At 41.0% G+C, this 16,817-nt stretch overlaps 1 protein-coding gene across 1 annotated transcript in view; it reads right to left on the bottom strand.

The window, feature by feature from the left end:
- Positions 1 to 1,194: 1,194 nt before the first annotated feature.
- LOC308282228 (calcium-binding protein 5-like) overlaps positions 1,195 to 16,817 on the bottom strand; it is a gene marked incomplete at both ends in the record, with an annotated part of 32,660 nt that continues 17,037 nt past the window's right edge. Inside the window, 6 exons of the mRNA XM_080722573.1 lie at positions 1,195 to 1,220; positions 1,612 to 1,759; positions 2,204 to 2,313; positions 4,307 to 4,441; positions 5,547 to 5,577; positions 11,324 to 11,539. Coding sequence (XP_080578699.1) covers positions 1,195 to 1,220; positions 1,612 to 1,759; positions 2,204 to 2,313; positions 4,307 to 4,441; positions 5,547 to 5,577; positions 11,324 to 11,539 — 666 coding nt within the window. The remainder of the gene's footprint in view (positions 1,221 to 1,611; positions 1,760 to 2,203; positions 2,314 to 4,306; positions 4,442 to 5,546; positions 5,578 to 11,323; positions 11,540 to 16,817) is intronic.

Genomic DNA, 16,817 nt, shown 5'->3' with positions numbered 1-16,817 from the left:
AGTGTACAGGTCCATTTGGTTCCATTTGTACACTCTCTGAGTTACATACCCATAAGGGTATATTTGGCTCCTAACTATCATTTAGCTAGGGACCCCTTGGAACTCTTCACCTGAAGTGAGAAAAAAAAGAAAAAACTGCTAAATCATCCTTGGGTGTCATGCTGGCTCACTATAGAAAATCTTAAGAATTGATACGGTACCGTATGATTCTTAATTTTAGTTAAGTTGCATTACAAGGTTGGGTTCGAAATTCGAAATAGTTTTGTAGGCTGAATCTCTATGAGCAAGCAAGACAACAAGAATAACAAATCCAAAATAATAATAATTTGACTGATATCATGATATGCTTCTTCTAAATTCAGTGTCTGTCTAGATTAGAATATAAAGGATAACAGACATAGACACTGACATCATATCTTGAAAGGGGCTTTAAAGGCCATGACACAGGATCAACATGGGATCATGGAATACAGTACACTGTACAGTATGTCCATGTTCTTTTTAAGACTTGCCATCTGATTCAAGCAAAGTCATTTGTTAAGCCATAAAAATCTTTTAAAATTTTGATTTATGCAAGCAGAGTAAAATAAACCTCTTCTACAGTATGTGCAGCTTGGGACAGGATTTGGACTACAGTACATGAGCTCATTTAATCCACTAAGCCACCGAGAATGCTCTCAAAATACCTTCCACTTATGTTCATAATATTATGTTACGTTAGCCTGAAAATTTATTTTGGCAGAGATATTCAAGTCATTGACATGGTTGAGCACAAGTGATGCCCATTTTAAAATGTTGTTTTTCTCTTTTTCCTTTATTTTTTGACAGATTTCGGATAGACATATAAAATACAACAATAGTAATTATCTTATATTATTGTATTTAATTATTTAAATAAAATGTTTAATGTATTTCAATAACATTTAGAAACTGACCATTCATTTCTCAATTATGAAAATTACCCCCAACATGGAATTAATCGTTACTCTCCTGGACTCTCCTGGAACTCTCTTAATGATCTCATTATACAGTACATACAGCAATTACATTCCTACAACAGCAGCATACAGCACATTGAAGGGTTATTTTTTTTTATTCTAGAGAGATGAAGTCAAGAAAAAGAAAATAACGAACATAAACACCATTTAGTGCATTGGAGGTTTGGTTGAATGCAGTCTGGTTGAGTGGAGTGGATCAACGCGACATCATTCGTACAAACTCTGTGGAGAAAAGAACAATATTGTTTGGAGAGGTTGTACTGGCCTACCACCTTCCCTCTCATTTCTCCCTTCTCCCCTTCCTCCCTCCTTTCCCCTTTCACAGTCCTCAAAGATAAATGTCAATGTTAATGTTATTTTTAGCAAGTCAAGTCCAAGCGGTTATTGTGGGAAAACAAGAATAGATATTGAATACATATTTGAAAATCTCCATCTGCCTCAACTTTGTCCACAATTATTCCCCTCCCTCCTACCTCCCACCTTGCTACTTTATTTATGCCTCTGCTCCATCCTCTTTGCCCTGTTGCTGTTACTTTGTTTAACTTCCACCTTTCCTCGTTCCCTCCAGTTCCTTCCTTCATTAGCCCACCCACCCCCCTGTCCCCCGTCTCACCTTCGAAGTCCACCTGTCCGTCTCCGTTCAGGTCCACATCCCGCAGGATCTCATCGATCTCCTGGTGGTTGAGCTGCTCCCCCATCAGCTTCTTCATGGCCTCCCGCAGCTCCCCGATGCAAATCAGACCATCACCATCAGAGTCAAACTGGTCAAAGAGGGTGAGAGAGACAGAGAGAGAGAGAGAGAGAGGGAGGGATAGCAGAGGTCAGAGTGAGGAAGAAGACCACATCAGAAAAGGAACAAAGTGATGAAGTAAATGAGAGCTACTGCAGATTTAGGCTATAGATGAGATGAATCAGATAAGGTTTATCTTATTAGTTACAATTCTGACACACGTCAAAGTTCAGAGCTAGGCCAGGGCGCCCGCTGGCCTACTGGTCCAGGCTCATACCACATAAGGCATTGCCACGAATAATCGAATATCGAATAAAGGCATAAAAGCAAAAAAAAAAAAGAATCTTAAAAAAAAAGAGCTAGGCCTATATTATTATTTCCAAGCATGACAGGACATTGTTTGTGCACTCTGTAGTTATGCTATTAAGTCATGCATGTGTGGACAGTGTTTGATGTTGCTATCAGCACTGCTGACCTCCCTGAAGGCGTCCCTCAGCTCCTTGACTCCGATCATGTCCGCCGTCTCAGCCAGCATCTTTGGTCCCATCAACTCCACAAAATCCTCAAAGTCCACTCTGCCGCCACCTTGTGGGCAAGACAATGTATGACCCATGCAGTGAGTGTGGGCATTTGAGTTAGCTACAGTCTGTGTACAGTACAATTTTTGAGTGTGTTTGTGTGTGTGTTTGTGTGTGTGTGTGTGTGTGTGTGTGTGTGTGTGTGTGTGTGTGTAAGTAAGTAAGTAAGTAAATTTTATTTATAGAGCACATTTCACAGACATCGTAGTCACAAAGTGCTTCACAACAATAAAAGCAAAACATGTCAATGTGGTAATATTAACAAAAGGGGTACAAATTATAAGAATACGACAAAGAAATGAAAAACAGTGCGAACACAGGTAAAACAAGAAATCGATACAGCACTAAGTTACAAAGGCCTGTCTGAACAGGTGAGTCTTTAAAAGTTTTTTAAAAAGGTCCACAGAGGTCACAGATTTCAGGTGATAGGGGAGGTCATTCCATAGCCTGGGGGCAAAACTGGCAAAGGCTCGATCACCTTTCGTTTTTAGCTTTGTGGGTGGAACGACCAGCAGGGCTTGGGATGAGGATCTTAGGGACCTATTAGGGACATATGGTTGGAGTAATTCAGAGATATATGGGGGTACTTGGCCATGGAGGGTTATGTGTGTGATGACAAGAATTTTGAAATGAATCCTATAGTTTACTGGGAGCCAATGTAAGGAAGACAGTATGGGTGTGATGTGACATGATCTCCTGGTTCTGGTCAGCAATCTGGCAGCAGCATTCTGAACCAGTTGTAGGCGGTCTAAAGAGGATTTGGAGAGACAGGTGAAAAGTGAATTACAGAAGTCGAGACGTGATGATATGAAAGCATGGATGATCATTTCTAATTCCGGGTATGAGACAACTGATCTGAGTTTGGCGATATTGCGAAGGTGATAGAAACATGCACTGGAAACAGACTTGACTTGCTTGTCCAGGAGCATGGCTTGGTCTAGGATAATTCCTAGGTTTCTAGGGTTGGAGCAGATATTGGACTTTAGTGGCCCAAGGTGGTTGGCAACATCTGCAGCGACTTTATCTGAGCCAATAATTAAAACTTGGGTTTTTTCTGCATTTAATTGTAAAAAATTGTTGGCCATCCAGTTTTTGATGGCTGATAGGCATTCATGGAGTGTGTTGATGATGTCGAATTTGTCTGGCTTGAATGAACAGTATAATTGAAGGTCGTCGGCATAACAGTGATAAGAGATACCCTCAAAGCTATTTATTATTGGCCCTAGGGGAAGCATGTACAGAGCAAATAGAAGTGGACCTAGGACCGATCCTTGTGGCACACCGCATGAGAGTTTAGATGGCTCCGAGGTATAGGGACCAACGGCCACCGAGAAACTCCTGTCTGATAGATAGGACTGGAACCAATCTAGGGCGCTCCCGGAGACACCGACCCACTTTCTGAGCCTGTCAATAATAATGTGATGGTCTACGGTGTCGAATGCTGCGCTTAGATCTAGCAACACCAAGATGGAGCAGTCCCCAGCATCGGAAGACATCATTATATCATTAGTTACTCTAAGTAGAGCTGTCTTTGTGGAGTGAATTTTGCGGAAACCTGACTGGAATTTATCCCAGATATTGTGTTGATTTAGTATGTGTGTTAGCTGATTTGCTACTGCCTTTTCCAAAATCTTGGAGATGAACGATAGTTTGGATATTGGCCTGTAGTTAGATGGTAGGGAAGGGTCCAGGTTTGTTTTTTTCAGGAGTGGTTGAATAATTGCCTTTTTTAAATTAAATGGAACATGGCCGGATGTTAATGATGAATTTATGATAGACAGTATGCAGGGTCCTACTGATGTAAAGACATCTTTTAGCATTGATGTAGGCAGTACATCTAGTGGACATGAAGACACCTTCATTGACCTCACAAGGTCAGTCAGTTCTCGCAGAGAGATGGCAGAGAAACTGCTTAGGGTTGACTGCCTAGTGGGACAGGGAGGAGGAGGGGAGGAGGAGGATGTGTGTGTGTGTGTGTGTGTTTGTGTGCTCACACTCACAGATGTTTTGGCTGAGCTCTATCAGTTCCATCTCTGTTGGCATGTATCCCATGGTCCTCATGCACTCGCCCAGGTCTTTACAGCTGATGAAACCGTCCTTGTCTTTATCAAACTCCTTGAATGCCTCGCGGAGCTCTATCGTGGGTTTGTGAGGTGAGGGAAAGACAGATTATTATTGCAAGACCACTACCATAATCAGTGCTTAATTTGTCAATGAATAGGTGACAATACATTTTTGTGTTTTAGTTTTTTTGCCTAAATTTAGGCGCCCAGTATAACATTAGCAGCAACATTTGGCACATGTGGCCCATCAGAACACTGGCAGTAAATATATCAATTAGGAATGATCATTCTGAATAACTGGCATATTAAAAAAAATAATAATAATAAAAAGAAAATAGTAGGGATGTCCCGATCAAATTGTTTTGCTTCCGTTCCGATTCCGATCATTTGATTTTTGAGTATCTGCCAATACCGATCTTTCGGCAATGCATTGAGGAAAAAGAAAAAAAAAACACATTCAAGTTGTTCCTTAAGCTTGTTTTTAGCAACATGGATATAGCTTTTGTTTTCCACTTGTGTAGCATTGGATCAAAACAAAATAAAAAATAAAGCTCATCAGCTTCTCCTTTTTTATATGTTTATAAAAAACGATTTTCCCAATCTTTTTCTCCCGATTCAGAACTTTTGAAAGTCACGTGATCCCTACTATAGACTATAGCTTGTCTTTGTGTGTCACTGTCACCTATAAAGCAGAAACATTACAAGAAATTGAACAAAAAAAATATAAAGTAAAGAAAATGCTGCAGCCAAAAATGTCTCTATTTGGAAGGATGAAAACATATACAGCATGACCAAATAGCACTATATTAATTGTCAGGTAAGGTCCTGGATTCAATGAAATAGGTGCCGGATCCAACGGATCCAATCAAAGAGGTGAGTGAGCGTGTTCCCCCTTGCTCCCCCACAAATTAAGCACTGACCATAGTGTCTGTCTTAGAGAGAGGAAATAGACCTCTAGCTACCTTTTTACCCTTTCAAGTGTGTTTTGGGGTATGTACCATAACTTTAATTTGCTTCTTTGAAATCTAGTTTTTCTGCTACATTTTATCATCTTATTAGACCATCAAAGACAAAGTACTGTTCCTGTAAAAACAAATGAAAAAGCTCAGAGCTTGTTGAAAATTGATTAGAGAAAAGGGGAGAAAGTGGGAGAAGTGGGAGCAATGCTGTACTCTACCTTCCATTTCCTCTGGTCGTAGATCTCTGTCCTGTAGCACGCACACACGCACACGCGCACGCACGCGCGCGCACACACACACACACACACACACACACACACACACACACACACACACACACACACACACACACACACAGAGAGAGAGAGAGAGAGAGAGAGAGAGAGAAATTAACACCCACAGTCAATTTCTATCTGCATATTGAATACGTAATATATCTAATAGACTATTAGGATATTCCCTCACTTTAAAGGGGGTGTAAAGTATGTTTTTGTGAGAACAGAAAAAGAGAGATTTGCTTATAGGATTATTGGGCTATTGATCGGCTTGTACAAAGCAGATCCACCTTTACCTTGACCTTGATCTACTTTAGGTACACACTTTGGTCAATCTTTTCCCTAGGGCTTGTAGGAAAGGTTGCCAGAAAGCATCAGTGGCTCAGGAAGTAGAAAGTAGGCTCCTTGTTTGATCCACTGGATTTACTGTAATGTGACCTTGAACAAGACACTGGTTGACAACAGGTTGGTGCCTTGCACAGGAAAATGCAGACCATTTGAAGTTGTCGCACATGCATTCAATAACGGCCGGCCAATCAAAGTGTACTACAATTATTTGGCAAAATAAAGAAATGGTCTACATATCCCATCTGCACTCACACGTTTAGTTTGTGTGCGCAAGCTTCTGTGTGTCAATGTAAGCATAACACACACACACACACACACACACACACACACGCACGCACGCATGCACACACGCACACACACACACGCACATACACATACACACACTGGCAAGGGTTGATTGGGTGAAGTTCACAATTCACACGGCTGCTAGCAGTGCTTTACATTAATTGCCTCTATATGTGTGCAATTGACCACTTCAATTCACACCCAAATGAGGTCTAGCAGTGAAGAGCTCACAGTATTATAACTACAAAATTAGTCTGCATACTGTAGCAAGTCTTTGTACAGAGTAACACTGCAACCTAACTACCATGAATATTGTGGATATACCCTTCTATTTAATCATTTTGGGGATGTTGATGTCATCTGCCCATTTGTCAATTTGGTAAAAATAAATTTGTTGAATAGAACTCATTTTGGGACCATCGCTCCATTGTTCACAATGGTTTGTAATACAGGCTGCTATCCCAGGCAGGAAGTCATGTGATCCAAGATGGCCGCGGTGTGAATATGGTCTATTCAAAGTAATATGGTACAGTAGGCCTATTGCATTCAGTTTTTTTTTTACAATAATAAATCTTAAGCTTTATTAGACAGCAATAGTGGCGAGAGAGAGACAGGAAATTATAACGAAGGCTATTTTATTGTTTTTAGCTTGATGTCACTTGCCAAAAAGAACAGATTCTTCGGCAAGTGACACCGTCCGATGGAGTTTATTGTATAATTGTGTGATAGACATTTGTGGCATTTTTGCTAAATGTGAAGTGGCCAAGCAAGAGGTGACTGGGTTTAATTCACAATGTGTTCCCTGCAAGTGTGACATCACAAAAAGGAGTATTACAGAGATTGGATTAGGGAATGCATGCAGTGATGAAGTGGCAGGGAGATTATGGAGGTAGCCTAAATGTGAATACAAATCACAAAGGCTTATCAGTCTTTCAATTCCCTGACCCCTGTTGATTTTTTAAGACATGGTCCAACACTTTATTAAATGCACGACGCACACAGACAATTTTATGTAGCTGCGGAGACTGACAAGTTTATATACAGTGCCATCCAATCCAAATGAGTCAGGGGACAAAGAACGACATTTGTTGGTACTGTATGATGTATGATTACTTCAAAAGGTCTATATTTCTCAAAACCTCTTGGATTAATGTCTTGATCAAGTAACATTTTCTAGATTCATAAATGTATCAGTTTATGCTGTTTACTTTTGATTTCATAATATAATATGAGTCCCCCCACCACAAGGCCAACCCTTGTGCACCGTATCACAATGTACATTTTAACTCCCTTGCCTACCAAATGCAAGACAACCTACACACACACACACACACACACACACACACACACACACACACACACACACACACACACACACACACACACACACACGTACCATACTTTATTGTTAGAGCTGTGCAATTGTTGCATCATTACACTGTTGTCACAATGTGTCTTATGCAAGGCCATGTTGCACTCTAGAGTATACAGTGTCCTGTATGTTCTGTTGGTCACCCTGTCACTTGTGGTTGTATTGCAGCATGTCTACAACATCTGTCTGCACCATTAGCTAATTACTTTTATGAACCTCATATACTTGGCAATAGAGTGCTTCTCGTCATGTTGATGATGCTAATAGGAATTTGTCAAAAGCTTATAAGCAAAACTGTGATACCAAAGGCTCAAGGAAACATAAAAGAGAAGTTGAAAGGGGATATTCACTCTGTACAATTGTCAAAGGAGCATCAGTGTTAAATTGTAGTTTTTCATTTTAGAGAACAAAGGGGATTAGTGGATTAATGCTTATAGTATGAACGGTATCACTCTCACCCTGTCCATCTCACAGACTAATCTGTGTATTCTGTCGAGGAATCCCATTGCTTCAAATCTATGAATTCACATTTATTACAATGGGCTGGTTGGTTCGAAATATGACTAGAAAAGAAAATTCCTACGAAATTGTAAGTGTGCCTGCAGCTCGCTAAGTGTATGCATTATAATTTTTAGTATTAGCATTTGTAGCATTATCATTTTTTAACATTAGCATTTAAGTGTCAGCATTAGCATTTTTATCATTAGCATTAGCAGAAGTAGCGGTTAGCATTAGAGGTTAGCCTTTAGCCACCCACCGAGTTTGAGACCAGTATCATGCTGCAAACTGGAGTTATGGCGGTTTAAAGCTCAACCAATAGGAAGACAGAGGGGCTTATCATTACAGCTCGTCCCTATTGGCCATCTAAGTTCTCACGCCAAGTTTCGAGAAGGTACCATGCTGCAAACTGGAGTTACAGCTGTTTAAAGCTCAGCCAATAGGAAGATAGGGGCGGGGCTTAAGAGGGGCGGGGCTTAATCAATAAGTCCCTATTGGCCATTTAAGTCCAGACACCAAGTTTCAAAACGGTACCATGCTGTGAACTGGAGTTATGGCTGTTTAAAGCCCAGCCAATAGGAATACAGAGGGGGCGGGGCTTAATCAATTAAAGCTCGTCCCTATTGGCCGGAAAGTCCAAAGTCGTGTGAGCGTTTTAAAGTTTAAATCACGTTGCTAGGCAAAAGTATGCCAGAGTAATGTGACGCCAAAGTTTCTGTTTTTATTTTTCGGAGTCCCCCATTCAAAGTCAATGGGGTTTTTGGGCGTTGTTTTTTGCAAATTACGTCGCCATGGTAACGCGGATCGGAAAGAAAAGTAATAGCACCCCATTCCCGGCCGAGCCGCACGTTTTGATGTATATATTTGCGGGGGTGGCGTAAATTGTGCGGCAGTTATTACGTGCCGAGATTTGTGGGATCATCATTAACTAACTAACTAACTAAGTATGGCGGATTACAATAAGTGTTTTGCCATTGCATTGCATGGCAGGCACACTTAATTAAGAGATGCAGATGCAGCATACTAATTGTGACCTAATTGCCCTAAAATCACGCAAATCGGTACACAGTATGTCTACACTCATCTCATCAACATGGATCTGTCCCATATAGTACCACCATCAGGCCGACTTTTTCAAACACATTTTTGGACACGGCTCCTACACATTTTGGCCTAAAATCACGTTGCGACCTGACGGTCGCTTATCTCCCGATTAGGGAGTCTTACTGGTACTGTATACTGTGGACAAAGATAAGTAAACATTTCAACTGCATTGTAATCTGATAATGTGGCTCATCTCCTCTAAACTCAGGCTAAATTCTTCTAATATCTCAAGGCCTCTTACATTACATAGCTCAGCACCTCTTCCCAGTGACTGAAGTATCTTTCTAATGGTTCTTGTCAATTACAGCGACTATCCTCATTGGGAAATTACTCCATTATTGATCCCTGACTTAGTGACTTCTCTCCATGCTCTACCATAGACATTAATCTGGAATAAGCGATCCAGCACATGTGATGAGCCTTTGCCATTAGGACACAAATCTAGGATCTAAATTAGAAAGTTGACATACCGCAGTGTCACTGGCTCTGCCTTGGCTGTAACTGCTCCCTGAAAATCTATGATTCAAATAGCCAGTCCACTGGGATTATTTGATACCTAATTCTAATACTCTACCTTCTGTAGGAAGACGTAAGAATGGAACCTATGTTGACTAATCATATCACAAGTTTCCAATAAAAGTGATTCTCATTTTGAAATTCGTCCAGTTTTGAGAGGAAAAAAAAGTCGTAAACTACTCATTTACGATGTGACATGCTGGATGTGTGGACACACAAACGCACACACGCACGCACGCACGCACGCACGCACGCACGCACGCACGCACGCACGCACGCACGCACGCACGCACGCACGCACGCACGCACACACACACACACACACACACACACACACACACACACACACACACACACACACACACATGGGACAATAAACTTGTCAGTTTCAGGGTATGCTAAGGCATAGTGACACCTTTGATAATGGATTGTAGTTTAATAAAATAAAATATGATGTGAGCATGTGTTGCTGCATTGTGCGCAGTATCTTCCTCACACAGTATGCTTTAGTACAGTCAGTGGTTCTCAAACATTTTCATGTCAAGGACCCTAAAATTAAAATGTATTTGGTTCATCAGAACATATTTTGTGCCATGGTGCTGTTAAAATGTTTCAAAATATATTCCAAATTATTCCATTTTCTTTTTCAACCTTTTTTGAAAATAGCAGATCTACAAGCTTACAACACATTGCAATGCAACGTGTTCTAAGCTTGCAGAGCTCCTATTCTCAAATAGCCTATGTTAAATTGATTTGTATGTTACTGTATATTAACTCATGTTGCAGGGGGAACCCATTGAACCAAGGACCCATGGGTCCCTGAACCCATTTGAGAACAACTGCTTTAGTAGAATTTAAACAAAAACTCCCTTTTGGACCCATAAGGATCCCTTTGGTTACAATTGACACTAAGGACTTTGCTGTGTAGATATGTACACAGTATGCTGGGGAGGTACACTCACCGGGAGGAATTGTCATAGGTGGAGGAGGTGATGATGGATCTTCCAATTAAGATGACTCAAATGGCAGGGTAGTGATGATGTCATAGGACATGAGAATGGATGACATATACTCGACCTTGCCTGTGACGATGATAACAATTACACAGAGGAATGGTGGAAAAGACTTATAGATGGTTATGGCGAATATTTCATTGCAACTGTGTGTGTGTGTGTGTGTGTGTGTGTGTGTGTGTGTGTGTGTGTGTGTGTGTGTGTGTGTGTGTGTGTGTGTGTGTGTGTGTGTGTGTGTGTGTGCGTGTGTGCGTGCGCGCGTGCGTGTGTTTATTACTCTGACACAAACATGACTCATGTGGACATTCTTCTCTGGTCCCCATAGAAAGATGTTTAGAGCTACGGTTATGTTTTTTAATGAAAATGTGCTTTTAACATCCCTGTGTGAAAAGTATAGAAATGCAAGGTGAATAGTAATACGAGAATGTGTGTGTGTGTGTGTGTGTGTGCGCGCGTGCACATACTGTACATGTGTGCGTTTGTGCATGCATGCGTCTGTGTGTATGCAATGCATGCATGTATGCATGCATGTATGCGTGCTCGCATGCGTGTGTGTGTGTGTAAATGGTGGATCTCATACATACAATCTGGCTCATTGAGAAGCCCTCCCTGAGGAAGATACAAGCAGGCCCCACTATGTTATGCAGCATGTTGCAGTTCTGCACCAGAGCACACAGAGGTTCATCAAACACACGCCCGCTCCCTCGCTCCTCCTCGTCCTCGTCTGTCCTTCTGCCGGCCCCCACCATGGCCGGGGCCATGGGGGCTCCTCTAGCATCCCTGGGTGGTAGCTTTACCCCCTTAGGTGACTGGGAACCCGGCGGATTTGGAGGCAGACAAAACGGTCAGTTTATTAGATTTCTCTGAGTGCAGCAGTAGTGATATATTTACTGTTACTGTAACAAGAGAACTGTTCCTGTGTTTTGAACAGTGGTGGAAAAAAATTACTCAAATGTCTTTGCTGGGGTAAAAGTATCAATACCGCAATGTAGAAATACTCAGGTAAAAGTCTGTAATTCTAAATTTACTTGAGTAAAAGTACAAAAGTATAGGTATCAAAAATCGACTTAAAGTACCAAAAGTAGAAACTCATTATGTAGCCATAACTCATAGCCCCATTTCACATGTTTTCAAATGTATTGAATGTTAAAAACATGAAATGGGAATACTCGAGTAGAGTACAAATAGCTCAAAATTGTACTTAAGTACAGCACTGTACATGTACTTAGTTACTTTCCACCACTGGTTTTGAATCTGGCTAGGCATTAACCACTTGAACCCCAGCATGATTGCATATTCTGCTGGGGGACAGATCTACAATCTCACAATGCTTCGGGTTGCGATGCGTTGTAAGCTTGTAGACTGGTTATGTTTGGCAAAGAGCTTTTTGTGTAGACAGAAAAAAGCAGTCCAGGTACAGAGTCAACTCAGGTCCAGTTTGCTAAGTTTAGAGGGTTTAAGTACAGTAGCACATTTTGAAGTGTTAAATATTTATAATTAGATGGGTTAATTGTTTTCACCAGAGTGCAGAGCTCAATAGCCTATGTCACAATGTACTTTACAGCTGCACTGTAAAATCATCTGTGTTAATTTGACTCTGGCTCTATTTTGATTGTCTACAGTACCAGCTCTTATGCCTTAACTTAAAGGCCTGTCCATACTCCATACTGTCTCCAACCACCGAACCTTTCGTCGGAAAGGTCCGGTTCAACTAGAAAATGACGTCACTCACATCTTCTGAAAAGCATTACCTCGAATTAAGAGTTTGGAAAGCTGCACGTCGGAAAGTTGGAACTCTCTAACGAAAAGTTTGGTGGTCTGAGACAGTATGGACAGGCCTTTAAGTTAAGGCATAAGAGCTGGTACTTGAGACAATCAAAATACAGCCCTGACAGTGTAAAATGGGCCTACAGTAAATTGCATGCACACTAAGGTTACATCGAAGGATTTCACATTGTGACCATTCTCAACACAAGCTGTAAGGCTAAACAGGTAATGGTTGGTGCCAATAAGTTTGGACACAAACAATAACCCTATCAACCTGGCATCTCTATACTGGGAGTTTCATTATAGGTGAAAGTTTACAAAACAATTCTAAAATAGTCTAAACTGATCTACTAGTTTATAACATGTAACAAAGTGATGTAAAATGGTGAGCTTGTAGAACTACCTTTTGGTCAACTCTCTGAATATACACCATAACCTTTCTCAAACAAGATCAAATGAATGATTCCTTACCTTCTTTCTTTTGCTTTTCTTTGATCCTTTATTGATATTTCCCATCACCTACACACTTTCGCCCCTCTCTCTCACCTCAACTCTTCTCCCTTCTTTTCGATTTCTCTTTCTCTCTCCCGCTCTCCTCTCCCACACCCTCTGTTCAGTTCTTATATAAACCTCCAAAGTCCAACCAAAACACATCTGCGTCCCATGGGGCAATGCCGTTTAAGGTGCCCTCCCTGGGGCAAATGGTGAATACTTCCAGTTCCACCACTCCTACTACTACTGAAAGTGATGGATGCCTCTGAGTGCACGTGCTACAGTGCCACATCCTATTGGTCCATAGTGATAAAAGGTAGGCACCGAGTCCTATTGGCTGTCCGAGTAGTGTATAGTGTGATATTATGGAATACCACCGATTTAGGCTAGATTTACAGGGGGGCGGAATAGCTGAGGCATATCTGGGATGATTCCCATGCAACATGCTGTTAAGGCTCTATCTCTGATTGCATGACTTGACCAGTCTCCTTTCTCCCCCCCCCCCCCCCCTCCTGTCATCTCTCTGTCACCCATTCCCCCTATGACTGTTCCCTTGAATTCTCCCAACTTAATCTCATCAGTCCCGCCTACCTTCCTCTATCTGTCTCTCTAGCACATGCTTATATTTTTAAATGTCTAAATGACTGCCACACGAGAGAGAGAGAGAGAGAGAGAGTGAGAGAGAGAGAGAGAGAGAGAGAGAGAGAGAGAGAGAGAGAGGAGAGAGAGAGAGAGAGAGAGATAGCAAGGGGTGGGTAGAATTATAGAGGGAGAGCTTGCTGCTGTTATAATCCCCAGCATTTGAGATTAGAGGAAACGAGTGGCGATGATGGGCCAGGGGGAGCTGGGGATGAGGAGGAGAGGAAAGGAAGACTTTAAAGTGGTTCAAGAAAGAAAGAAAAAAAAAATAAGATTGGAAAGGGAACTGCGGGGTATAGAATGAAAAGACAAAGGTTGCATGCAACATGACGAAAGAGAGCGCAACTCCAAGGGAGAATAGAAGATGAACATGTGTGCTGAATGAAAGGAAATACAAAATAAAAACAGAATGGTGAACTTAGTGTTTTAGAATATAATAGGAAGTAAAAGCGTCTGAAAAGAGCAGGTTACCTAGTAGTGAAATAGTAATAGTAATGTACCTCTGTATTAAATCATACCATAAACCTATAATATTTCCTTAGGGATTTAGCACAATGTAATCCAATCATTGTTAGCTCATCCAACTCAGTAAAGTCCTCACTATTAATTGAACTGTGGTTGAACTATAGGCTATGTAACTGACCTAAATAGACCACGCATGGATCAACGCGACCGTAAACCTACATTTGAGTTATTTTCAACCTCAGATTCATTGTATAAATTACCTGACACCTGCAGTCAATCATTTGGAAAGTGGTAGAATTTCCACTGGCATTTGTTAAAGGACCCCCAAAAGAAGACACAAATCTCAAGAAATGTTTTGGAGCTGAGATTCACAAGCAGTAAAACTTGTGATTGTCAACTACATGTCAGAGTGCATTTTGAGCAATTGGTCTTTAGCATCAGGACAAAAGATTAGGCCATCACTCTTATGCCACAGAGGGCAATGACACCACTATAATCCAGCTTTCTTGTCATAGTGCATTGCAAATCTGAAGGAATGCTTTCATGATACTTAAGCCTGGTTTATTATTATACTTTGTTGTATGAGTGTTGCAGGCCTATAATAGCAGACCTACAAGCTCACAACACAATATCATGTTGGGAGCTTGTACGTCTGCTATGTTCAGTGCTCGCCATATTCTACATCTACTTCATATCATGAAGGGAATGCTTTCTGAAGGTGTGGGCACAAACATGAGACATGCTATCTGAATTACGAAGTTTAGGTTATCAGACTGAAACGATGCATTGATGCAATCACATCATGCAGAATGGTAATGTACCAAATCCAGGACAAATCAAATTAAGTACAAACTAGATTGAACTAGAAGATGCAATTGGAAATCGCAAGTGTGGTTGCCATGACGCGAATTTCGCAAATGAATTTTGTCTTAATTCACAAATAAATGAATGGCCATATATGGAGAGGGGCAACCAAACACATGATGTAAATGAATGGTGAAGTAAATGAAATGTTGGTAGGCTACATCTCTCCGTTCTCTATAGGGGCAGTAGGGCAGGACTGAACACTGCGTGTGCATGTGCGTGTGCATTTATTTATTTATTTGTCAGGGACAAAGCACATTGATCAACATGTCAGTTTTTTAACATCAATGTAAATATGCCAGATTTAGCCATGAGCTAATTTTCATCTGTAGTCCCTGGGCAGGCTGTACAAAAGTGATGGTAAGGCTATCCTTACAAAACATACAATACATACAATACAGTACAAAACAAAACAGTAAAGTACAACATTAAGGGGACATACTTATAGCAAGTTGAGTGACTCCAGTGACAGATGGAGCCGATTACCCATGATTGTAAGTTTGACTTGCTCTAAGCCACCTCTTACGGCCAGAGCCGACAACAGTAAAATGTTAGTAAATAGTAGTCTAATAGTAAATAGTAATAGTAAATAGTAATAGTAAAATAGTAAATTGTTAAGGGGACTAATACTAGCCAATTATGAGCAACTCCAGTAACAGATGGAGCAGATAATTACTCATGATTACAAATTTGATTTGATTTAAGCCACCTCTTGAGGTTGAACTTGAAGGTCAGATAGTTGGAGGACTGTCTTACTTCAGTCGGAGACTGTTCCATATATTGGAGGCTCTAACAGAGAGAACTGTGTTACCAAACACGCTCTGCCTGGATGGTACCTCACAGTCCCCCCTGGTAGTAGCCCTTGTTGTTCTGCCACCACTTTCACATGTGCGTGCGTGTGCGTGTGTGTACACTACAATAGGCCTATGTAGATTCTATTCTATAGAATCTATACTAGACCATTACAGGCCAGTAGCTAGTAGAGCAACACTTGCTAATCCTAGGCCTACTCATTGTCAGATTGGGAAAGCAACTCCCCCACAGTTCACAGCTACAGTACCCTTTCCTTTCTGTCCTTAGTTTCTGTAACTTTCTTCTCTTCATGCCTCTCTATTTTTCTGTTTCTTTGTCTGAATGGGACAGTAGCCTACTTTAACTATCCTACTGTACGTGACTATATTGCTGCTTTAATGCTTATATGCATTTACTGATTTAATGTCTTTTCCTGGCTCGATTGAGGGAAATAAAAGCAAAGACAGCTATAGACAAACAATCAATCACTGATCAAACCCTGCCTGCATTGCCACCTGTTCTACATTTCTTCCTGCCTAAGATATGATGATGTCATTTAAACTATAATCACTAACTGTCGCAGCAAGTGGGATCACTGCTGAAAGAACTCACAATGTCAAACATAACATTGACAGTTTATGGCCAGGAGAGGGCAGCAAAGTTATACTTGTGGCAGATGAGTTTGCAGCTTGTGGGAGACACCAGTCCATTGGCTCACTGTGTGCTTACAATGTTGGAGTTAATTCATTAATTATTTGATTGATGATGATGATGATGATGATGATGATGATGATGATGATGATGATAATAATCTTAATTTTCTTCTTCTTCCTCTTACTATTATTATTATTATAAAATGGGTGCGGGGGGGGGGGGGTTACTGCTCTATTTGAGAGACAGGTTAGTGAGGACAGAGGCGCGCCATTCTTTAAGCTGTTAAAAGGAAGCTCATACCCTGTCTAGTGCTGAGCTTCAACTGCTCTCTCCTTTGCTTCACACAAATGCATCTATATTCACCTCAGATGACCTCGGCTCAGATTAACTGGAAACATTGTTCGG

This window comes from Nannobrachium achirus (genome assembly GCF_963921795.1).
Source record: "Nannobrachium achirus genome assembly, chromosome: 3".
Taxonomy (NCBI): Eukaryota; Metazoa; Chordata; class Actinopteri; order Myctophiformes; family Myctophidae; genus Nannobrachium; species Nannobrachium achirus.
This window is presented reverse-complemented; position numbering and strand designations above follow the sequence as displayed.